The sequence below is a fragment of the Thunnus maccoyii genome, chromosome 13 (assembly GCF_910596095.1).
Source record: "Thunnus maccoyii chromosome 13, fThuMac1.1, whole genome shotgun sequence".
Classification (NCBI taxonomy): Eukaryota; Metazoa; Chordata; class Actinopteri; order Scombriformes; family Scombridae; genus Thunnus; species Thunnus maccoyii.
In genome coordinates, this window is record NC_056545.1 from 21,763,082 (window position 1) to 21,782,997 (window position 19,916).

The 19,916-nt window shown below is 39.3% G+C and overlaps 2 protein-coding genes across 3 annotated transcripts; one reads left to right on the forward strand and one right to left on the reverse strand.

The window, feature by feature from the left end:
* Positions 1–37: 37 nt before the first annotated feature.
* rb1 (retinoblastoma 1) lies at positions 38–19,912 on the reverse strand. Of its 2 annotated transcripts, none has more exons than XM_042431673.1 (27): positions 19,777–19,912; positions 18,450–18,570; positions 18,037–18,140; positions 17,408–17,542; positions 17,286–17,318; positions 17,099–17,148; positions 16,714–16,824; positions 16,213–16,358; positions 16,043–16,120; positions 14,682–14,791; positions 14,499–14,576; positions 13,907–13,994; positions 13,689–13,805; positions 13,533–13,589; positions 13,344–13,375; positions 13,084–13,160; positions 12,746–12,957; positions 3,859–3,974; positions 3,320–3,477; positions 2,779–2,924; positions 2,558–2,662; positions 2,328–2,441; positions 2,072–2,220; positions 1,925–1,955; positions 1,672–1,814; positions 1,418–1,464; positions 38–1,249 (listed from the first exon to the last, which is right to left on the reverse strand). In XM_042431673.1, the coding sequence occupies exons 3-27, from the start codon at positions 18,087–18,089 to the stop codon at positions 1,185–1,187; spliced, it is 2,451 nt and encodes an 816-aa protein (XP_042287607.1). In that variant the 5' UTR covers positions 18,090–18,140; positions 18,450–18,570; positions 19,777–19,912; the 3' UTR covers positions 38–1,184. The 2 variants fall into 2 exon arrangements, with proteins under 2 accessions (XP_042287607.1, XP_042287606.1); XM_042431672.1 differs by lacking the exon at positions 19,777–19,912 and adding an exon at positions 18,951–19,501.
* On the forward strand, positions 5,577–8,132 carry LOC121910446 (lysophosphatidic acid receptor 6-like). Its single transcript, XM_042431676.1, has one exon. The coding sequence runs from the start codon at positions 6,103–6,105 to the stop codon at positions 7,186–7,188; it is 1,086 nt and encodes a 361-aa protein (XP_042287610.1). The 5' UTR covers positions 5,577–6,102; the 3' UTR covers positions 7,189–8,132.
* Positions 19,913–19,916: the final 4 nt, after the last annotated feature.

Sequence of the window (19,916 nt, forward strand, 5' to 3'; positions counted from 1 at the left end):
AGAAAACGCAAACCAAACATAAAACCAAACAGCGTAATAAATATAAAACTAGAACAGCAGTGTTTAATTACAATAGCAAAAAAGAAAATACCTGCATGTTGTGACCTCTATGCAAAGAACAACAATGACAAAAACAAAGAAGAAAATCATTATTTTCAAAAGGAATATTTACTACATTTTAAAAGGAATACTTCAATAAAGTACAATATAAACACATTTTAATTTAAAAACTCAGGAGTGAAGTCCACATATTAATTTGCCCCATGTGGTGTGAATTCATCACCTTAAATGTTTTCCCTATTTCTAGGAATACTCCAACTTCAATTCAAAAAACTTAAAATTAAACAGCATCATGTGTTGAAAAATGACTGAAAACATTAAAAAAATCCTTTAGTTGAGGTGTCTGCATTCGATGTATGCTTTTAACACCCAGAAACGGAAACGAAAGTTACTATAAAACTATATACATTACACCAAAGAGAAATATAACTTGCAACCAAATCCTTTGAAACTACATAAACTTAGTGCAAATTATATACCGTATGATTTTTCCTTTAAGTGATATTTCACTTTATTTTACACTTCTCAATAAATGGCACAAACCAAACTTTCCCAAGATGTTAAACAAATTCCAGAATAAAATATCACTTTAAAAGCAAAAACCACTGCATGGAGAGACGTAGTGATTCCCCTCAGATCCTGACATTTACTCCCTAGTGGAGCGAATAATCATGATTTAACACTTGAACTGTAGCATCATGATTGAAACATTTGTCTCTGCCAAAAAGAAATAGGTCAACATATGAACCAATGAAACAACAAAACCAGTGATGTATCTCAATGTTCTTTGTAACTGAGAACAGATATGAGACTGAAAACAATGATTTGTTATCCACAAATTAACACCACTCTTAAAAACAAACATACTTAATCTGCAAATTCCAAATGAAATGCAATGAAGTCAATCATTATTCGGTTAAAACACTCAGTTAAAGCATCAACAAAAAAAAAAAAAGAGGAGACAATCCTCTATATTCACATATTACTCCTCAAAGACAAAGTTAAATACAAACTAAAATCCAATACTAAATGTACAGAGAAACTCGTGTTTCTCTTTGTATGTGAACAGAAAGTAGTGTTCACATTGTGACAAACAGTGCAGGTCAGTTCAGTAGGTTTTAGAGTTACTCCTTTCTTGATTCTGCGTCCTCCTTCATCTTCTGCTCCTGCATGCGACTCCGGGTGGAGCCTACATGAAAAAAAAAAAAACACAAAACATCATCACCATGTCAGAGGAACATACATCCACCTGCTACAAGCGACATGATTGACAGCAAGAACACCTACAGTACAATAATAAGGAATATCAAAAGGAAAACATGGGACTTTATATATATATAAAGCCGTTTTCACTTACTCATCTCTGCAAGTTTCTGTATCAGTGTAGAATCTCCACCAGATTTGCTGTAAAATAAAATATATACAACTTAATTGCAGTGTGTGTATACACTACTGTTAATATACATATGTATTAAATTATGTATGCACTATTTCTGGTTGAGACTCTCTTTTTTCCCCTTTGTTCTCTTTTCTTGGTTGTTATAAAACATACTCTAGTTGTTACGGCAATGCAGAAGGATTATTGTGCATTTAAATAACACAGTGACTAACCTGCCATCAGCTTCATCTTGCCCGTCCACATCGAATCGTAACCTCTTCAGAGGCTTTGGAGTGGAGCCCAGATCCAGACTCCTCTTAAAAGAGCGATCGCTGCTGTTGACCATCTGGTTGATCTTCTGGAACCGATTAGACGGCTGCAGATGAAAAGAAAACAAACAAAAAAAGGGTGAGTGAGGAAGAAATCATTGGAGTTGTCAAATTATATTTTTTGATATACTTCAGAGCAAACAAAAGAGACACATACTCCGAAAGATTCACCGATGGATACCAGCATTCTGTAAAGGCACAAAACAAAAGGATGTAAGTGAAAGTCCAGTTTAATGGCCTTTTCAAACAATTAAACAAGTCGTCCGAGGAGAACATCAATCTGCTGAGAATATGAAGAACTGACCTGGAGCGAGGAGTCATGATACCCGGGGACATGCGTGCGCTCTTCAGAGGGGAGATGTACACGTTGTTGCTCCCAGGCACACGTAGAGGTGAATTGGGGAATTTATAAGGGCTGCGTGGTATTTGTGGGATTGGAGAGAGGGTAGGTGGCTAGAAAAGAAACAACACAACAATGAAAGGGTATAGTAGGCATGATCATTTGTCTGATGTATCAAAATCAAAGTGTAGCCCCTGACTTGACTGGGAAGGTGTCTCACCCTGGTGGACGCATACTGCAGGATGTTGGTTTTCAACTTCTGCATGAACACCTGGTTGTAGAAGACGATGATGGAGTCATAGTGGCCCTCAGTGATCAACACGTGCTTAAAGGTCTGCAACACAAAAAGAGACACAAAGTTCAAAATTATTTTATGTCACAATTCAACACAAACCCTGATGATTACTAATGGATGACTAATTCATGGACGTTTTTGAAATGTTGCATCACCTCTTGGCTGGCGTTGGGCATGTTCTTGTATGCCGTGACAATGGTCTTGAAGCGCAGATCAACACTCTTCACTTTACATATGGCGTACATGGCTGACATCATCAACTACAAGAAGGAGAAGAAGCACTTGTGAGAAAATACACACGAAGAGAGAAGCTCAGAGAGCAAGAGACTGGGACAAAACAAGACAATGGGAGAAAAGAAAACTCTTGTCTGGTTACCTGGTCGAGGTGACGGTCTCTCATCAGCTCATATTCGTGCTGCAGAGTGTGCTGGAACAGGGTCCATATGATGGGCTCCAGTTCAGGGTGGGAGGACAGCAGGTAGGAGCAGAGCATCTTCAGCCTTGTGTAGGCCAGGCGGTACACTGCAGAGAGAGCACACCATAGACAGTTGGACACAGAGAGCAAAAGCAAACAGCAACGGAAATGGAGAAAAAACCTGAAGGCTACGTTTTAAACAAACAGAACAAATATTAGTTGTCATTTTCTATTATTTTCTTCAAGCTTTTACTAATGTAATGGCTCATGTTAGTATTGTAGTCATTTCTTGTTTATTAAACAGTCATATTGGAAATCCATCACTGACAAAAAAGTGGAGATTTTAGCTTGTAAAATTACATCATATTAGTACAGTGGAGGTGGTCATTTTTCTACACATTTTTATTATATAGAATAAGTTAAGTTTAATACAATATATCTTGTAGAAACTATGACTAAACCAACAAATAAACTATGTGTGAGAGCTTGAACAACATCTTACATTTTTTATAGAAGAGGCTAAGAGAGTTGGACTTTGTGTGTCGGGGAGTCTGGCCGGCAGCCTGGGAGGCCGGTTGGGTCTGAGGCTGAGGGGCAACTTGAGAGCTGGGGGACTCGGGAGGCAAGACACGAAGGCCCGGACGCACAGGGGACAGATATCTGTAAGGACAGAGAACAAGTGACACGTGTTAACGTGTGAAAATTTCTTTTAAATGTGAACCACAAATCTAATTAGATGGTTCAGAATGTAGTAGAAGAAGAGGTTCAAGAGTGCAGACAGGATGTCTCGTTGGAATGATTCATGCAATTTAAAAACTTTCCTATACTCTTCCTTTCCCATTGCAAAATACAAGATCTGACGTTTGATTTTAAATACCATGCTGCTGAGCTATGATTACATGAAACTGACAAGCTCTTGTACTCATGACTCACACGGTTTTGCAATCGCTAAAGAAAGTTTTAGAGTTTAACAAGGTGTCTTAGCTGTTGCATACCAGCAGCTGAAAGAGAGAAAGATAAATTGTGGGGAGGTGGACTCACAGGTCAGCTGCGGTGTGGTTGTGCTGCAGTGGTTGGCTGAAACTGGCTGGGGCCTCCACCTGTTCTGCTGCGCCGCCCTCATGCTCCTGTTTCAGCAGCTCAAACAGAGGCGAGCCCTGCGGAGACACAAACACAATGATTTACATTTAACAAGACAATCAGTTTAAGTGCATCTAAATCATTTATTCAACTTATGAATACTTTTGCTCTTTTTGCTCCTTCGCTGAAAATTATTTCAAAAAACAAGATTTGAACAATGCCATCTCTGTCAAGGCTAAAACAAAATAATTTATAAACAATTAAACCTTTTCAAAAAAGCAAAACTTGATTTTTACTACTTTAAATTGCATTCCATCTAACCTGAGAGCACAAACTGATATAAACATAACATACTAGAGTTAAATTAGAGGTAAAGTTAATCCCTGCAGTCTTTCCTGAAGCCAAGAAAGTTATGAAGGAGCCTACTTTTTTTTGTGTTTGCAAAGATCACTTGTTCACAAAAAGAGAAAATTGTAAATGGGCTGAAAATACGTTATATCATATTAAATACAAATAATTACTGATGTTGATGAAGTATGAAAACTATTTGAATACTAGTGTTCCCATTAGAAGTAATTAATTAATGGCAACTGGTTTATATTATCTCATTAACTTCATGAAAAGTAGATCTGTTTGGTTTTGCCTGGAGCAACACATTTGGCAGTACCAGCACAATAAGAAATATGTATTTATAATTTCATTTTACCTGCTTAATTTCCTTTGCAAAAGGATGAAAGGATAACAAGGGACTGATACAACCCTGATAATATTCCTCGTTATATATTGACCTAAGGACACTCCCTACAGTATCTTATCTGATTTAACTGAGTCATGGAAACTGAAAACAAATAATTATTTCAATTAAAAATACATATCTAGCCTACACACACTCACTCACACACACACACACACACACACACAATTATCCTTGGCAGCTATGAAACATTTAAATCCAGACTAAAAGACATTCAGGTCACAGTGGACGTGAATATCAGTGTGTCCACACCAAGACAAAAATCAGAGATGAGATCACACAGGAAGTGGGTGTGGCTCCCTACTAAGAGATTTACACAGCGACTGCAGGTACGGACTTGCTGTTAGAACATTCTTCATGTCATACTTACCACACCTGCTGACGTCACTGACACATCTCAAAAAGTACAACTAGTATTTGACTGTTTTAACAGCATCCAGTGACGTATGCAGTAATGAATAATATTGCAACATTTGATTAGTAAATTCATTGCTTGAAATCCCAGGTTTCATTGTCAACTGTAGTTCCATGTTTCATTATCATTTCATAAGTTATCTGATTATTTGCTTGTAAACTGAAAGTGAAACATCTCAAACAGTCATATGAGGAAAATATGATAAAGCTGCCATATACTATAGTGGTAGGCAGATAATTACATTTCCTGCTGAATACATAAATTAGTTTGCTGTCTTGGGAGGTTGGTATAAATTCAGCAATCAAGAAGACAGACATCCTCATTTAAGTTTGTGATTAAAAAAAATAAAAATAAAAAATTATGGGCCACACAAACTTCTAATAGGGTCCCATTATTCATATTTCAGGTAGGTGCAAAAACAAAGCAGCGATGGGAGGACTTTGGTCCTGGCAGAGGCTCCTCCCTTTGTTTCAACAGTTCAGTGAGTTCTTTGTGTTGGGAGTCGTCTGACATGCAGCCTGCTACGAGGTCTCTGACATACAGTCAGGCAGGAGCAGAGTAAAACCTCTGGAGCATGAGAGTATAGATCACCGTGCACCCCCAGGCCTGCTGCAGGAACAAACAGTAGAACAAGAGACAGGAAGAAGCGCTCGACTGTTCACAGAATTGAGGAGAGGCGTGTGACTCTTCACTCAAAGGGGATAAACATTCGAACTGAGAAGGACAACTGAAAATACAGTCATCTTCACTTGAATGAGGATTATAGGACGTGCAGGAGAGCTTTCACATACGGAAAATTGCTTCTAACTTTGGATACCGATACAGGTATTTTGTGGAGTTGCCGTCTACTTTTTTAACATAAAACCACACAAACTGAGCATTCTTCCGTATTTCAGAGGGCTGTGTTTCCTGTCAAATAATATGTACCTTTTCCCTGCCTGTTGCACATGGTTGGAGAAACAAATGGATTTTTATGACTGACACGTACATGATTGAGAAAAACTAAGTATTCCAAATTTACCAGCTTGATTTAAAGATGTATAATAGCACCTTACAAAGCACCCTGGCTGTTTCCATGAACTGCAACAAGAGCGATGATTTCAAGTACCCTCTCTACAGCTCGGTTTTCAGCCTGGTATTTGTTTTCGGACTTTTATTCAACATGGTGGCCATGTACATTTTTGGCTGCACACTGAAGCTGCGAAACGAGACCACCACGTACATGATAAACCTTGTGGTTTCAGACTCTCTCTTTGTTCTCAGCCTGCCTTTTCGGATTGTTTACTTCATTAAACGTGAATGGCTGTTTGGAAGTGTGCTCTGCAAGATCTCTGTGGCCCTGTTCTACACCAACATGTACGGCAGCATCCTCTTCCTCACCTGCATCAGCATTGACCGTTTTCTGGCCATTGTGCACCCGTTTCGGTCCCAGGCCATTCGTACTAAGAGGAATGCCAAACTGGCCTGCTGCACAGTGTGGGTGATGGTTCTTTCTGGAAGTATACCCACGGGGTTCCTACTGGACACCACTTCACCCAAAAATGTCAACTCCTCCACATACTACTGCTTTGAAAACTACTCTAGAAAACAGTGGAAGTCTGAGCTGTCCAAGGTGGTGGTGTTTATTGAGACTGTGGGCTTTATTATCCCATTGCTGCTAAATGTCTTCTGCTCCGTCATGGTGCTATGGACGCTGAAGAAACCCCAAACCCTCACCCGTGGAGGCAACCTCAACAAGGCTAAAATCTTGAGGATGATCATTGTGCATCTGCTCATCTTCTGCTTCTGTTTCATCCCCTACAATGTCAATCTCATCTTCTACGCTCTGGTTCGCTCCAATGTCCTACAGGGATGCGATGCCGAATATGTGGTGAGAACCATCTACCCCATTGCTCTGTGCATAGCAGTGACCAACTGCTGCTTTGATCCGGTCATTTACTACTTCACTTCAGAGACCATTCAGAGCTCCATTAAACGCAAGTCCACAGTATGGCACAAAGGCACCAAACTTTTCGACAGACTACATGGGGATAGCACACAAAGCAGTCCAAGTGCAGTACACAAAAGCCTGGCCCTGAGGACTTTGAGATCCAAAATCCTGGACAATGAGTCCACAGTCTAATGACACCTTTGTTATGTGACATGATTAACAGTTCAGTGGGTATTGCTGGTGAAACTTCAATCCGAGGACGTAGGTGGAAGCAGAGTGGCCTAGAAGATCATAACAACAAACAAACACAATGGTTTCTAAGGAGTCGCTTTCCTATATACTGGACACCACAGAGACATTTGACTGGGACTTAAGACACTGATCTCTTCAGTCAGTAAAGGAGTGGATCACATCAAAAGAAGAAAGACTTGAAATAATAAAGCATGTTGCAGCATGAATACCCTATGTCAGGGTAAGAAAAACTCTTCGTCCTATCATGGAATGAGTTTGAGTTTAAAATGCACATAAATTGTCATTCTGAGTAAATTCTCCTTGAGGAAACTTCTGCTTTAGCACAGCTGAACCAGTATTACAGCTCTTCTTTATGTCCTTTATCATTTGTAAGTATTTGTGGCCTTTCTAAGGCATTTAAGCACTTTATAGAGCACCATGTTCTATAACAGCTTTGCCCCTTAATCCGAAAGCGAATAAAAGAATTATTAACTTAAAACAGTTTGTTTAATGGAGTTTGAAAAATAACTACTTGTTTGAAAGAGTGGGGTGAGTTGAGTGAAATGTTTGTAGGGTATCATTTGTTTATATGTCACTCATTTTGGGTGCCACCAAATCATTTGTGTAGACTGATTAGTCATACAGGTACTAACGACACACACCAGTAACTGTGGCTGCCCTCTGCCACGAATGCACAATGTCACAATCAATGAAATGCAGATTACAGGTATGGTCAATAATTGACCACTGCATAGCACTGGCCAACACTGCACTAACACTACCTTATAGCCTTATCTTAAATGGTCACAATGGGGGAAAGTCTCTGCCAAACAAATAAATGTAAATATAATTGAGACAAATCAAGAAGCCGGCATATACACTACAGTATGTCTGTATATGAAACTAAATTAGAGTGTGTGGAAGCTACATTTCTAGCTGAATTAAACAAGAGGAATTTTACATCAAAATCCTAATCACACACTAGATTTTGCAGGTTATTAAAACAAAGCATCTCAGCTCTTAGACTGACTACATGTCTGTAAGTTTCCTTGGTAAAGTGAAAACACAGCTCACAGAATAATGAAACTTGAATGTATGTGAAATATTTGTTCCTTCTTGTAAAAGCTATGTGCTGCAAGACCGAGCGCTACTACATTCCTGTTGAGAGGATTCGCCCAAGGGTCGGCACTGACAAGGCTAGACTCATCACCTCCACTGCACTGAGGAGAAGGATTGTGAAACCAAAGTATGCGAGCAACAACATGCCTCTTGAGGGAAAAGTGCATTTACAAAATAGAGCACTTTGGTGGTTGCTGCAATCCTAAAACAAATCCAGTGAATAATGGAGGCTATAAACTAAATACGAGCATCGTAACAATTAGCAGTTTCTAGAACATCCATTTGGCATGTCCTCACGCTACTGCATGTAATACAATCAGACTCACTGTACATTCATGAAAAAGCTGGACTTTCTCAACTGGGCATAAAATTAATGATGTGTCCAGTAACTGTTTTATGCAGCAAAAATAACCCTGAGTCAAAGCTGACATGATAAGCATACAGCGTATGGTTCACCCAGAAAATTTAAATGTGAACACACAAAAAATTGATCAAGATTTCTTTGTCAATTTAGAATATAGGTATACAATTAATGCTAGGATTGTTTAATTAAATTCAATAAAATAGAAAACACACCAGCTCATTTTCATTTGAAATGATAATCATAACATGAAGATTTAATTTCTGCTCAGGAGAATAAACCTTAACTGATTATTTTGTCATTAAGACATTATGTGCTTTTATAATATATTTCCATCCAATTTAAATGTGTCTCACAAGGGCCATGGATATAACACAGTGATGTGTAGCAAAGTCTTAATATATATATGCCACATTAGCCTAATATTCTCCCTCAGATTATTCAAACAGAGACTCAACTAGTTTAAACACCACTTTAATTACATCCCAATTTGACTGGTGAAGTTTAGCTGTCAGTGGTGTGTATAGGAAAATGTGATGTAGATAATAAAGTGAATTAAAGATTTTAATGGGTTATTAACATTTTGACATCATATTTATCTTCATCAGAGTATAAAGACTTGTTTTTAAGCTTTGGGCTTTATGTCTGACTGATTAAGACCCAACCCATGAACTGACTTGTTCCTCCCTGAGAGCGCTGGTCCCAAAGCTGACACACACGATACAGTGCTGCGTGACTTCATCCTTGAGTGAATTATTGCTAGTCTTCTCAGCAGGCAGACAAATATAGTTAATGATTAACTCAAATCACTCGTTTATGTTTTTAGCAAGCAGCCATAAACATGACTCCCACCACGTAGGTAATCAAACAGTCTGTGCTTAATTTTAAGGCTTATTACAATATTCAGTTCAATGACAATCAGGTGATCTGTAATGTTCAATAAACATTTTCACTACATAAGCTGAAAAAAAATTGGGCGATAAGAACAAACCACAAAATGTGTGTATGATCGAACAGAGGAAAAAGGGGAGAGGGAGTGAGAGAGGCACCCTGGCTTGTGTGTGAGCGTGGGCGTGAGCTGCTCCAATCAGAAACATGTGAACTGCTACAGCATCCTGACAAGTTAACCTGCTGCTGAACGCCAGCTGACTGGAAACAACTTTATCACAGTGTCACTGCGTTGATGAGTTCCAGATACTGGTGAGTGATGAAATAATGACTTATCTGTTTCAATATTCTCTCCAGCAGAGCTGATTGTGCTTGAAAAAGCGAGTTTTACATGTATATAATAGATTGAGGAATGTAATTCTGACAAATTGAAAACAGCAATTAACTATATAAACTTATCGGGGTTTGATAGAAATTCATAATTTCAAATTAGTTTTTGAAGGAATAATGTTTGTGCATTTCTTTGCTTTCAACAGCAAACCAATATTATATGTCAGTAGAAAAAAGGTTTAAGATTTATCATTTCATTTACAAGATCACTTATGGCTTTAAAAAAAAAAAAAAAACTAGGAGCAAAGGAAGAGAAAATGCACTTTTAAATGCCTTCATAGACATAAAACTTCAAATGTCTTATCAAATATTGTTATTGAGAATGAAAAAAATGTTTATTCAGACTACTTGAAAGTTACCTGAAAGTTAACATAAAATGATAATAAAGGAATCATCAATAAATAAATTAATAATTGTATTTTTGAAATGATTCAAAGTAGCCTATTGCAAGTATCATTAGTTTAGTGGCAGCTCTCTTGATCCAACTCAATAGTCATTTTGTGACTGTTGTGTGTTGAGTTGCTGAACAGTCTAAACTTCTGGTGAATTAGTCACAAAAAAGCAAAATTAGGTAAAATGACAGATGGAAAAAGTCTCAAAAATCACGTACTAATAAAGAGACTAAAAGAGACAACATTAGACCCTTCCTAATAACTGAATATTTGCTTAACGCACTAAATACAACATCCCAAAAAATTACTATCAAGTTACAAAACAAAACAACTGTGACAATCTCAACAAAAGACGACTTCTTTGACATTTACTAAATGTGTATTTACAGCAGGGTAATATTATTACACTATGAGGTGCTCACTATGTCTTTTTTCCAACTCTGTGAAAACAGGTGTTTGCCTGTTTTACAAGACCAGGAAGTTAGGCAGTTAAAACTTTATTGACAAAATTTGTCTGACTCTCGTCCTGCATAGCAAACATAAATTCAGTTATGTCAGTTGCAGCAGTGTATTTATGTAATCTCTGTATATTTACATTACATAAAACAGCATGTTTTGTATTCATTAAGTTTTTACTTGCCACAGGTTTAACTGCTTTAATTTCCTCCAGATATGAGAGCAACACAGTGATTTACAGCGTTGGGAAAAGCAAACCCCTCTAAGATATGGAGCTGTGGAACATGACCGATGATCCAGCCAAGCCATTATCACCTCTGTCTAACTGCACTGTGGACACCAGCTACCGCTTCACCTTCTATCAAGTGTCCTACAGTGTCATCTTCCTGCTGGGTTTGGCCACCAACAGCCTGGCTCTGCGCAGACTGTGTCTATCTCCCTGCACCATGAACAGCACAGCCGTCTACCTCATCAGTCTGTCAGCTGCCGACATGTTTTTTGTGATCTCTCTTCCCCTGAGAATCTACTACTACCACCAAAAGGCCCGAGCCTTGTCCTCCAAGACAGCAGACTCGTCCATTTGGACTCCTGAGGTGGCGTACTGCCAGCTCACTTTCACCCTCAAATACATCAGTCTGTATGGAGGCATTTTCTTCCTGGTTTGTATCGCTGTGGATCGTTACTGTGCTGTAGTGCACCCGCTGGCATCGACACTCCGCAGGCTGCGTGTTGCACAGCTTGTCAGTGGTGGGATCTGGTGCTTAGTGTTGGGGCTCAGTGTGAGTCTGCCTCTGCTGCGCTCTGCAGCTGCCCGCCAACACCAGCCCTGTCTACTGGACCCTACCTCGCGACGCCACCGCACCATCATCCTGGCAGCCCTGGGCATAGTGCTGGGTTCGTTTCTGCTGCCCACTGTGCTGCTTCTCTACAGCTACTGCCGAGTGCTGAGCGTGCTTCGCCAGCCGAGGCACCGCTCTCGCAGCCAGCGCCGCAGCCGCCAGCACACTCTCACGGTTATTTACTGGGTGCTGGCTGTCTTCCTGCTGTGCTTTGTCCCCTATCACATCAACCTGCTGGGATACACTCTCACACATGTGGGGCTGCTGCCCAACTGTGGCCTTGCCAAGGTGACCAAGGCTATGCATCCCGTGGTGCTGTCACTAGCCAGCTCCAACTGCTGCCTCAACCCACTAATCTACTACTTCTCCAGCAGCCTGGTGCACAAAGAGGCTCCCGGTGGTGGAGGCAGTGGCAGCCAGTGACACAAATCGTTTCACACCATTACAGAAAAAGACCCTTCCTTAAAAAAAGGACAAGGTCTTAATAGGACTTATCTTATGATCTCTTTACTCTATTTATACTGTGTTCACCTCTTTGCAAGTGAAACTGCAGCTAACTATGTATGTGTTAAATATATCATCTGTATTTTTGCATGAATGGCAATAGGTTGAACCGGTTTTGTGTGCATTCATTTTTAGCACACTGCTGAGTGCAGCATCTCTAGAGCGCTCTAGGCTTCATCATCATGCTAAGAAGCAGTCAGCTATAATTGGCTTAGTTATTTTGTTCAGCATATTTTATCAATACAACTTTAATGTGTTTGTGAAATATTGATATGCAATGACATTTTTATATAAAGTGAATGTTGGATTTATGTGGAACCGGTGTCATTTCACACAAGTGCTGTTCAAACATTAAGGAGGAATTTATAAGTTCATCTTAAATGGAATTTATGTTGTTCTTTAAGTGTAGTGATATTTCTGTTAATAGTTTTATCTTCTCATGGACCAATAAATGCTACATAAGGTGGATGTATTTACAGTATCTATGTGTCTCTAAGCATGAATCTTATTAAAATGCTGTGGTGTTATTACCAGCACGTTGTAGTAGTGATTAGAGATAAAAAACTGACCGTCCTCCATGCAATCCTCTCCATGATGAGGTTCTCGCAGGTCTCCAGATGTTTGACGATATCTTTGCTCATGGAGTGGTCAGCCTTGATGAAGCTCTCGATGACTTTGTAGAAGTCAAAGGCGGCGAGGTTGAACACATCCAGTATCCAGGGGAAACACAGGTCTGTCTCAGCTGAGTCAACACCACCTCCATGGTTCTTATAACTGCTCTCTAATCATGAGACACAAACAACATTATCACAAAGTGTCGCACAACTGTAGGACACAAGACAGATATCTGAAGTATTAATATGTGATAACGTCTATTATTAAATTGTAAGCAAATAACGGGACACACCTCCATATGTTGCCATGACCACCTCCAAGGCGCAGGCCAAAAGTGATGTGTGGAATGTGGAGTCATTGAGGAGTTTACTGGAATGGAAATCATATGACTCAGCTCAAGACAAATAACGCTTCACTACATATCAAAACAGAAAGCATGCATGCACTTCCAATGTTCAGCTGAAGTGTAAGTGAACACACAGCTGCATTAACGAGCTTCATTATTCCACACCGATTCAATAGAGAATAAAATTTTTTTTTAAAAAAACATACCTGAAATTCTGCACAGACAGTCGCTTCTCTTCCTACAAAGTGAAAACAGTACAATCAATTAGAGGAAAGACAATATCAATTCTTCACTTTATATGACTTGTGACAACTTGTGCTATATAGTCAACACATATTAGAATAATAAAATGTTGAATAAAACATTTAAAAAATAAATCAAACAAGACACTGTACCATTTTGAGCATTTCCTCCATGACTTGGTAATACAGCCTGACACCGAGAGCAAATCTCTGAAAGGCAAAAGAAATACATAAGTTAGACATACAATAATTTGATCATAGCATGTGTTGCCGTTGTTGCTCATCATTTTCTGGAGTGACAGTTCTTACCTGCATGCCAAGTACAGTACTCCGCGGGCCGACTGCCTGACCAAACCTCTGGCTGTACGCGTTTCCGAGAGTCTCCAAACGCTTCAGCACGTCCTGCGTGGGGTCCACGGTGCAATTCTGATCACACGAAAGAAGGAAACCGGAAATCCATGAAATTAAGGTAGAAAGATGACGTTTCATGAGATGTTTTAGTTAGTGGTGACACACTAGAGACCCACTTTGAAATACGTAGCCAGTTCAGTAGATGGCTGGTCCCCACTGGAGATGAGATCAACCCTCAACTGCTGAATGGAGGTCATGGCAGCTCTGATGAGACATAATAAAAAAAAAAAAAAAATCAGACAGTGCTGGAGGACAGACTACGACATAAACACAGAACAATTCACACAATTAACTCTGAACAATAAAACAAAAAAATCTGAGAGCAAAAAAGTCAAAAGTTTGGTTTTCCATTAGTGGAAACATATACATAATTGTGACAATTAGGGTACACAAAGCTTAAAGTTTGTAATCTAGTACATCTTATTGTGAATACAAAGCCGAAAAGCACCCTACACACAGTCTATTGCTTTTTCTGTCCCAAACTACCATGAACGTTCACTTCAGCAGCTCCCACACACACCAGCTGACAGCTGAGCAGCCAACAGTGTATATAGACTCTTGGGTGAGAAGGTTTGAAGCTGTACAAATATTTTTTTTTTAAAAAGATGCCGCACTGCAGAAAGCAAATACAAGTATCCAGTCCTTCTCCTCTGGATAAAGAATTATCAAAACAATCAAGAGCAGGTGAGTGACTGCTTTACTGCTCACCTGATTGGCGTCTGGGGAGGGATGAGTACAGCATCGTCTTCTTGCAGGTTCTTCTTTGGCGTTCTCTCTACCTGCGCTCTGAATGCAGGAGAAGATTATTAAAAACGTTTTTCTCAATTATTTTAATAGATCAACCAGACCAACATCAAAATACCGAATAGTGGAGGAAAAAAAAGAGATTACATTTCGACTTTAGGTGCAAGAACGGTCTCATCTCCGTCAAAAAACAGCCGTCCATCAAAGTCTCGAGTCTTGAGGTAGTGCTCTTCATATTGTTGGCTGAAGTCATTCACCTGGGGTGAAAATAAAAGCTCAGGGTTAATCATAGTAAGATGTCTCACCACATACAAAATTGAACACCATCGCTGTGATACATTTTGCACTAACTGTGTTAAATTTTATCTAAAGCTTTCACAGTAAATCATTGTTGCATTGTACATGAGCTGTTTATGTTACCAGTATTATATTTGATGAGGAGAAAATCATCTGTATAAGAACTATTTCACAGTTGAAGTAAGGCTAGCTACTCGCTATGCTGGTGGAAATCTTGAGCTTCAACAACAAATCAAATTTTATTTGTTAAATGTATTTACTGCATTTAAAATATTATTCTGAAAACTACAACTACACTGCAATCCTAGACATCAGACACCAACTCAAACCTGCAGGGATTTGACTACAACTGTGTCATTACACAAACATAAAATGAATAAAATTAGAAAACAACAATAATTTGGCTTTAATCAGAGTTCCCTCATAGACACATCTCGAGTCTGAATACACATCAGCCAGCTGACTCTACAAGATGCACTGAGTCTGGAGTCTTTGTTGAACTTCTACAAGACTTGTCTCAAGAGTGTATAATGGGAATTGTGCTGTTTATCTATATCTGATAAGATCAATCTAAATAAAAGAAATAGAAATAATCTGTTTATTACAGACAAATCTGAAATAAGGAAAAGCTCCAACTTGTCTGCAACTAGATCAGAACAGATTGAATCTCAGACACATCTTTGTCCTTAAACTATCTGGACCACAATCTCACTCAAACCAAACAAATATACCAACAAATGAATGGATCGGCAAATGATTTACTTTTATACTGACGTCTATATTCTATTTTTTTTTTCAAATTTACCTTGTCCCCTCATAAGTCAAATCAATAAGTTGAGACTCACGCATTATTTATATAAGACACTATATAAATAACGTGCACCACCTGTCCGTTACTGGGGCGGTTTAACAGTAAACTACCCCAGCTGTCAGCAAACAGTAGCATCCTGCCTCAGCTGTTTTCATACCTGCCACTGTAATATATAACCCTGACACACTACAAAGGATCCCATGCTTGAGTAGACATTTTCCTGACACCACGTATGTGAAAACAAACACAGATGAGCAGCAAAGAGAACGACCAACAGCTGTCAGACACTCGAATGTTCAATAAAGACATCAGCAAGCAGGAAGAGACAACTAATGGAAAATGTAAGTGCAGAGCAGACAGAGTGAAACCAAACAGTCAGGCAGATGTTGTGATGACCTACCTGAGGAAAATCTGCAGATCTTGAAAGATCCAATGAGTCCAGGAAAGCAGAGAAACTGGTCTGATATACATTCTTCACCTGCAAATACAATTGTCATAGCAAATGAGGCTAAAAACAAACACACAGCATGCAAAGAAACGTGTTTATATGATGTATGTAAGGCCTCAGACCTCTTCTGTATTGCATTCATTCTCTTTGCATAAGGTTTCGAGAAGCTGCACATCCATTTCTGGCTCGGGAGGTCGAGATTTGGCTTTGCTCTGGTTGCGACGAGATGTCCGTGTCGGAGGGCTCTGAACTTTGCTGATGGCTGATTCTGAGAGGAAGATGTTTAAAGAGGTTACAAAATCTCTGGGAGCCACAAACAATGAATCCTTTTATGACACAGAATATCCAAAGTTGAGAATCTGACACATTTTCTGTGTCTGGGCAACATGACTCAGACACATATTACTCATTTTTAAACAAATAGTTACTTTAGGTCACATTGGGTGTACAGCAAAATGAAATGTTTACATCCGGACTCAGAATAATTGTTTTTCTAGTCTTTGGTAATGAAATTCTTCAACTTTACAACACATTTTAGACTTTCAGACCCGGGTGTACATTGATATTTTATAAAAGTTTATTAAATAAAGATGTGCGCATAAGTGAATGAGACTGAATCTTACGGTATAGAGGCTGCAGAAGGTCTGGAGGGCAGCGCTTGATGAATAACTCCAGTGTACAAAGCAGCAACTGGAATGATATGACCAGGTCATCCTCCATCTGCAAGGCCCTTCCTGCAGACATTAGAGATGCAGCACATGAGAAGCATCGTCACAATACTGCCGACTAGAAACTACAGAACTGTATCCATGAGGAGAAATAAAAAAAAAACAACTTTCCAATCAATTTGAGCTCTACAGCTGAGCACGGAGGAGGAAGGAAGGAGGGGAAGAAGAAGAAGGAGCAACATGGAAACTTTTCCGTTTAGTGTGTTAACAGCTTGATCCTACTGTATTTTTGTTGATACCAGTCAGTGTGTTTGTTAATGTGTTAAGATGTTTAACTTACCTTTGGCCAAAAGAAACATTGTCCAGCAGCCCCGCATGGTCTCCCTCTCCCTTAAAAATGAGACAGTGAAACCATTAACCACACACCAGCAACACATCTATTATAACAAGCATACAATTATCAAACACAACCCCACAAAGATACTAAAAAAAGGTGTGTGTTAGATACATTTCAATCTTCAACTTACTTGCCATCAGAAACCAAGATTTTCTTGCATATTCTGAAACAAAACAAATATTATGATAAATTTCAATTTTGCAACGCACCGGTCTGCATCAATCAAGCACCTGTACTGTACTGTTCACTCACTTCTCAAACCTCTGGTAGAGAGCCAGCGTCACATCATATTTCTTCTCCAGCCGTGAGAGTGCTGAATTCACCTTGGTGCTTATCGTATCCAAGTTCACATCCAACTTCCTCACCAGAGCCATGAACTGCTTTACACTACAAAAAGAAAGATAAAAATAAATTGCATTGAAACGGAGCAATAAAATTAAGGATGAAATTGTAAACCACATCAAGGGTGCAGATTTCGTTTTAAAAATGATGGTGACGAAATTTGTAAGATTGGTTAAACAATTGTCAAAAATACAAATACAAATGTCTGAAATGCTCGTCTTATCAGGAAAAGACTACACACCCTTTTCACAGTCTCTTGTTTCTACATAGGAGGGGAAAAAAATACAATTTACTGATTTTTACTGTGGGCAGTAAAAACCTGATATCAATTACATGTTGCAGAAAGCTTCCTGAACAAGGTGCTCTTGTTTTGAGGATGTTTCAAACTAAGGAAATCCTCAGTATTTACCTCTTAATTTGGTTGCAGTTTGGAGTTGAATCACAGTGCTCCGAGCAGCCGTGTGTTATCTTTTTACAGAACTTCTATTCGAATGACTGATATTGCGTGCATTGACATGGCATAAAGCGTGATTACTTACTTCAGACCGACTGCTTTCAGAACCTGAGTAAAGGTGAAACAGGCGGCATCCATGTCCGTCACAGTCACAAACAGACAAGCACCCCACAGCCTTTTCTGACTGTCCTGAAATTAAATGGAAAAAGAAAAGCGTTAAAACTTATAGTATAATAACATATATTTTTTCATCAGACATCAATGAACATGAAAACCTGGTGGATATTATCAACTAAAACCAGAATCCAATAGATCTGTTACAACAAAGCAATAACAGCCTGCACTAAGTAATCTCAAGTTTGCTTTTACATTGGGTAGTTTTCATTCAGTGATACAATATCCACCACTACCATGACCATTGCTTCAATATGTCAGCCAAGAGGATCAAAACATTACATATTTAATGTCACATAACTAGAACACTAGATAAATACACACAGTGATTTCATCCAGGGACTCCTGCACAGTTTTCCACAGCGTCCAGGCACGGTCACACACTAGGTCTGTCACATGAAGGCTCTTGCACAGGGTAACAAACTCAGCATCCTTGTCTCGGTGTCTAGAGGATGAATGGAGGGCACAAATAAACATCACGGAGGACACAAAACACACAGTTTCAGGACATCAACATGTGCTACACAGATGACAACAACCCCCCAGTGTGTTAGCCAAAGTCTGTGTCAGACAGGAGCTGTATTAGTATGTTATTACAGTGTTAACTCGTGTTATTATGTTACTGAATAGTCACACTATGTGGTCAGCTGTGTAGGGTTGAAAGACTCCCTGGTATTAGCTGTAAATACAGGCCTGGCTTCGTTTGAAGCAGCTAAATAAGTCAGCCTGACGTTTAGTCACATACGCTAGCTAGCTAGTTTAATACCAACATTACCATAACTTAAGGCAGCTGAGACAAGAATAAGTCAACATAACTTCTCTTACTTTTTAACAGATAAGTCTGGACTCTCTTTCTTGTCTGTTGAGGAACTTTCAGCACCGGGTTTCAGCTCCTTGCTCTGTGTCGTCCCGGTGTTGCGCTTTTTAGGTGGCATCTTGGTATCCGGTTAGTTGACGGCTAAATATTATAATTTAAAAAATACAACTATTTTTTTTGAAGGTAACAAATAACGTTTACTAAGTTTAAAGCCCACTGCACGAGTTCCGTGGCAACAATACAACTAAACCTCACTGACTTCCTGGAACCGTGTTGAAGTGGGTTGTTCGTTTTCTATCACCGCAGTGCCCGCGGGCGTCTCAACCGTTAGACCGTTAGACGCCCCACACAGTCGGTGCTCACAACCTCGTAAATGTTAACCTCTTCTCTGAGTTTTTTGCGGTCGATTGTCTCCGTATAAACCCGGTGGTGTCGATATTAACATTAGACAACAGTGGTGTTGGGTTATCTATTGTTTGTACTCGGTCTCACTGCGGTTTGCTAAATCGCAGTGTGGTTTCACCGGGATCACGTGACTACACCGCAAACGAACGAACCCAAACTGAGTAGAAGAAAACGCGGGAAAGTATCTACGTAACATCCGCTCATTAGCATTTATCCCGCCATCCAGACGAATCACAAAAGGCTTATGTTGTTCAGTAAAGTTACTGTGGATAGAAAGTACTCGACTGCTTATTATAGCTGATCTAATGTAATTGTGTTGTTATTACAAGGATGTAGGTCGCGCATTTTAATTATATCGCCCCTATTTCACTGTGTGTGTGTGTGTGTGTGTGTGTGTGTGTGTGTGTGTGTGTTTGTGTTTTAACTTACATGTCATTATGCACTGATGTCTCACATAGGGGACGTTTTTTCCACTTATCAAGGGAAAATCAATTTCAGCATTGACATATACAGTATGCTGTGATTAACTCTGTTGATGTAAAGATGTCTCTTATATGAGAGGGTTGGCG

Bases quoted from the DNA above. Each gene is read 5' to 3' on its own strand.
- LOC121910446 (XM_042431676.1), top strand. From the start codon at position 6,103: ATGTATAATAGCACCTTACAAAGCACCCTGGCTGTTTCCATGAACTGC.
- rb1 (XM_042431672.1), bottom strand. From the start codon at position 19,060: ATGCCACCTAAAAAGCGCAACACCGGGACGACACAGAGCAAGGAGCTG. The intron at 16,359-16,713 runs GTAAGATTCAGT...TCTTCCTCTCAG, and splicing joins CCTTCTGCAGCCTCTATACC to AATCAGCCATCAGCAAAGTT. The intron at 3,975-12,745 runs GTCAGTTTTTTA...GTGTCTCCGCAG, and splicing joins AGAGGATTGCATGGAGGACG to GGCTCGCCTCTGTTTGAGCT.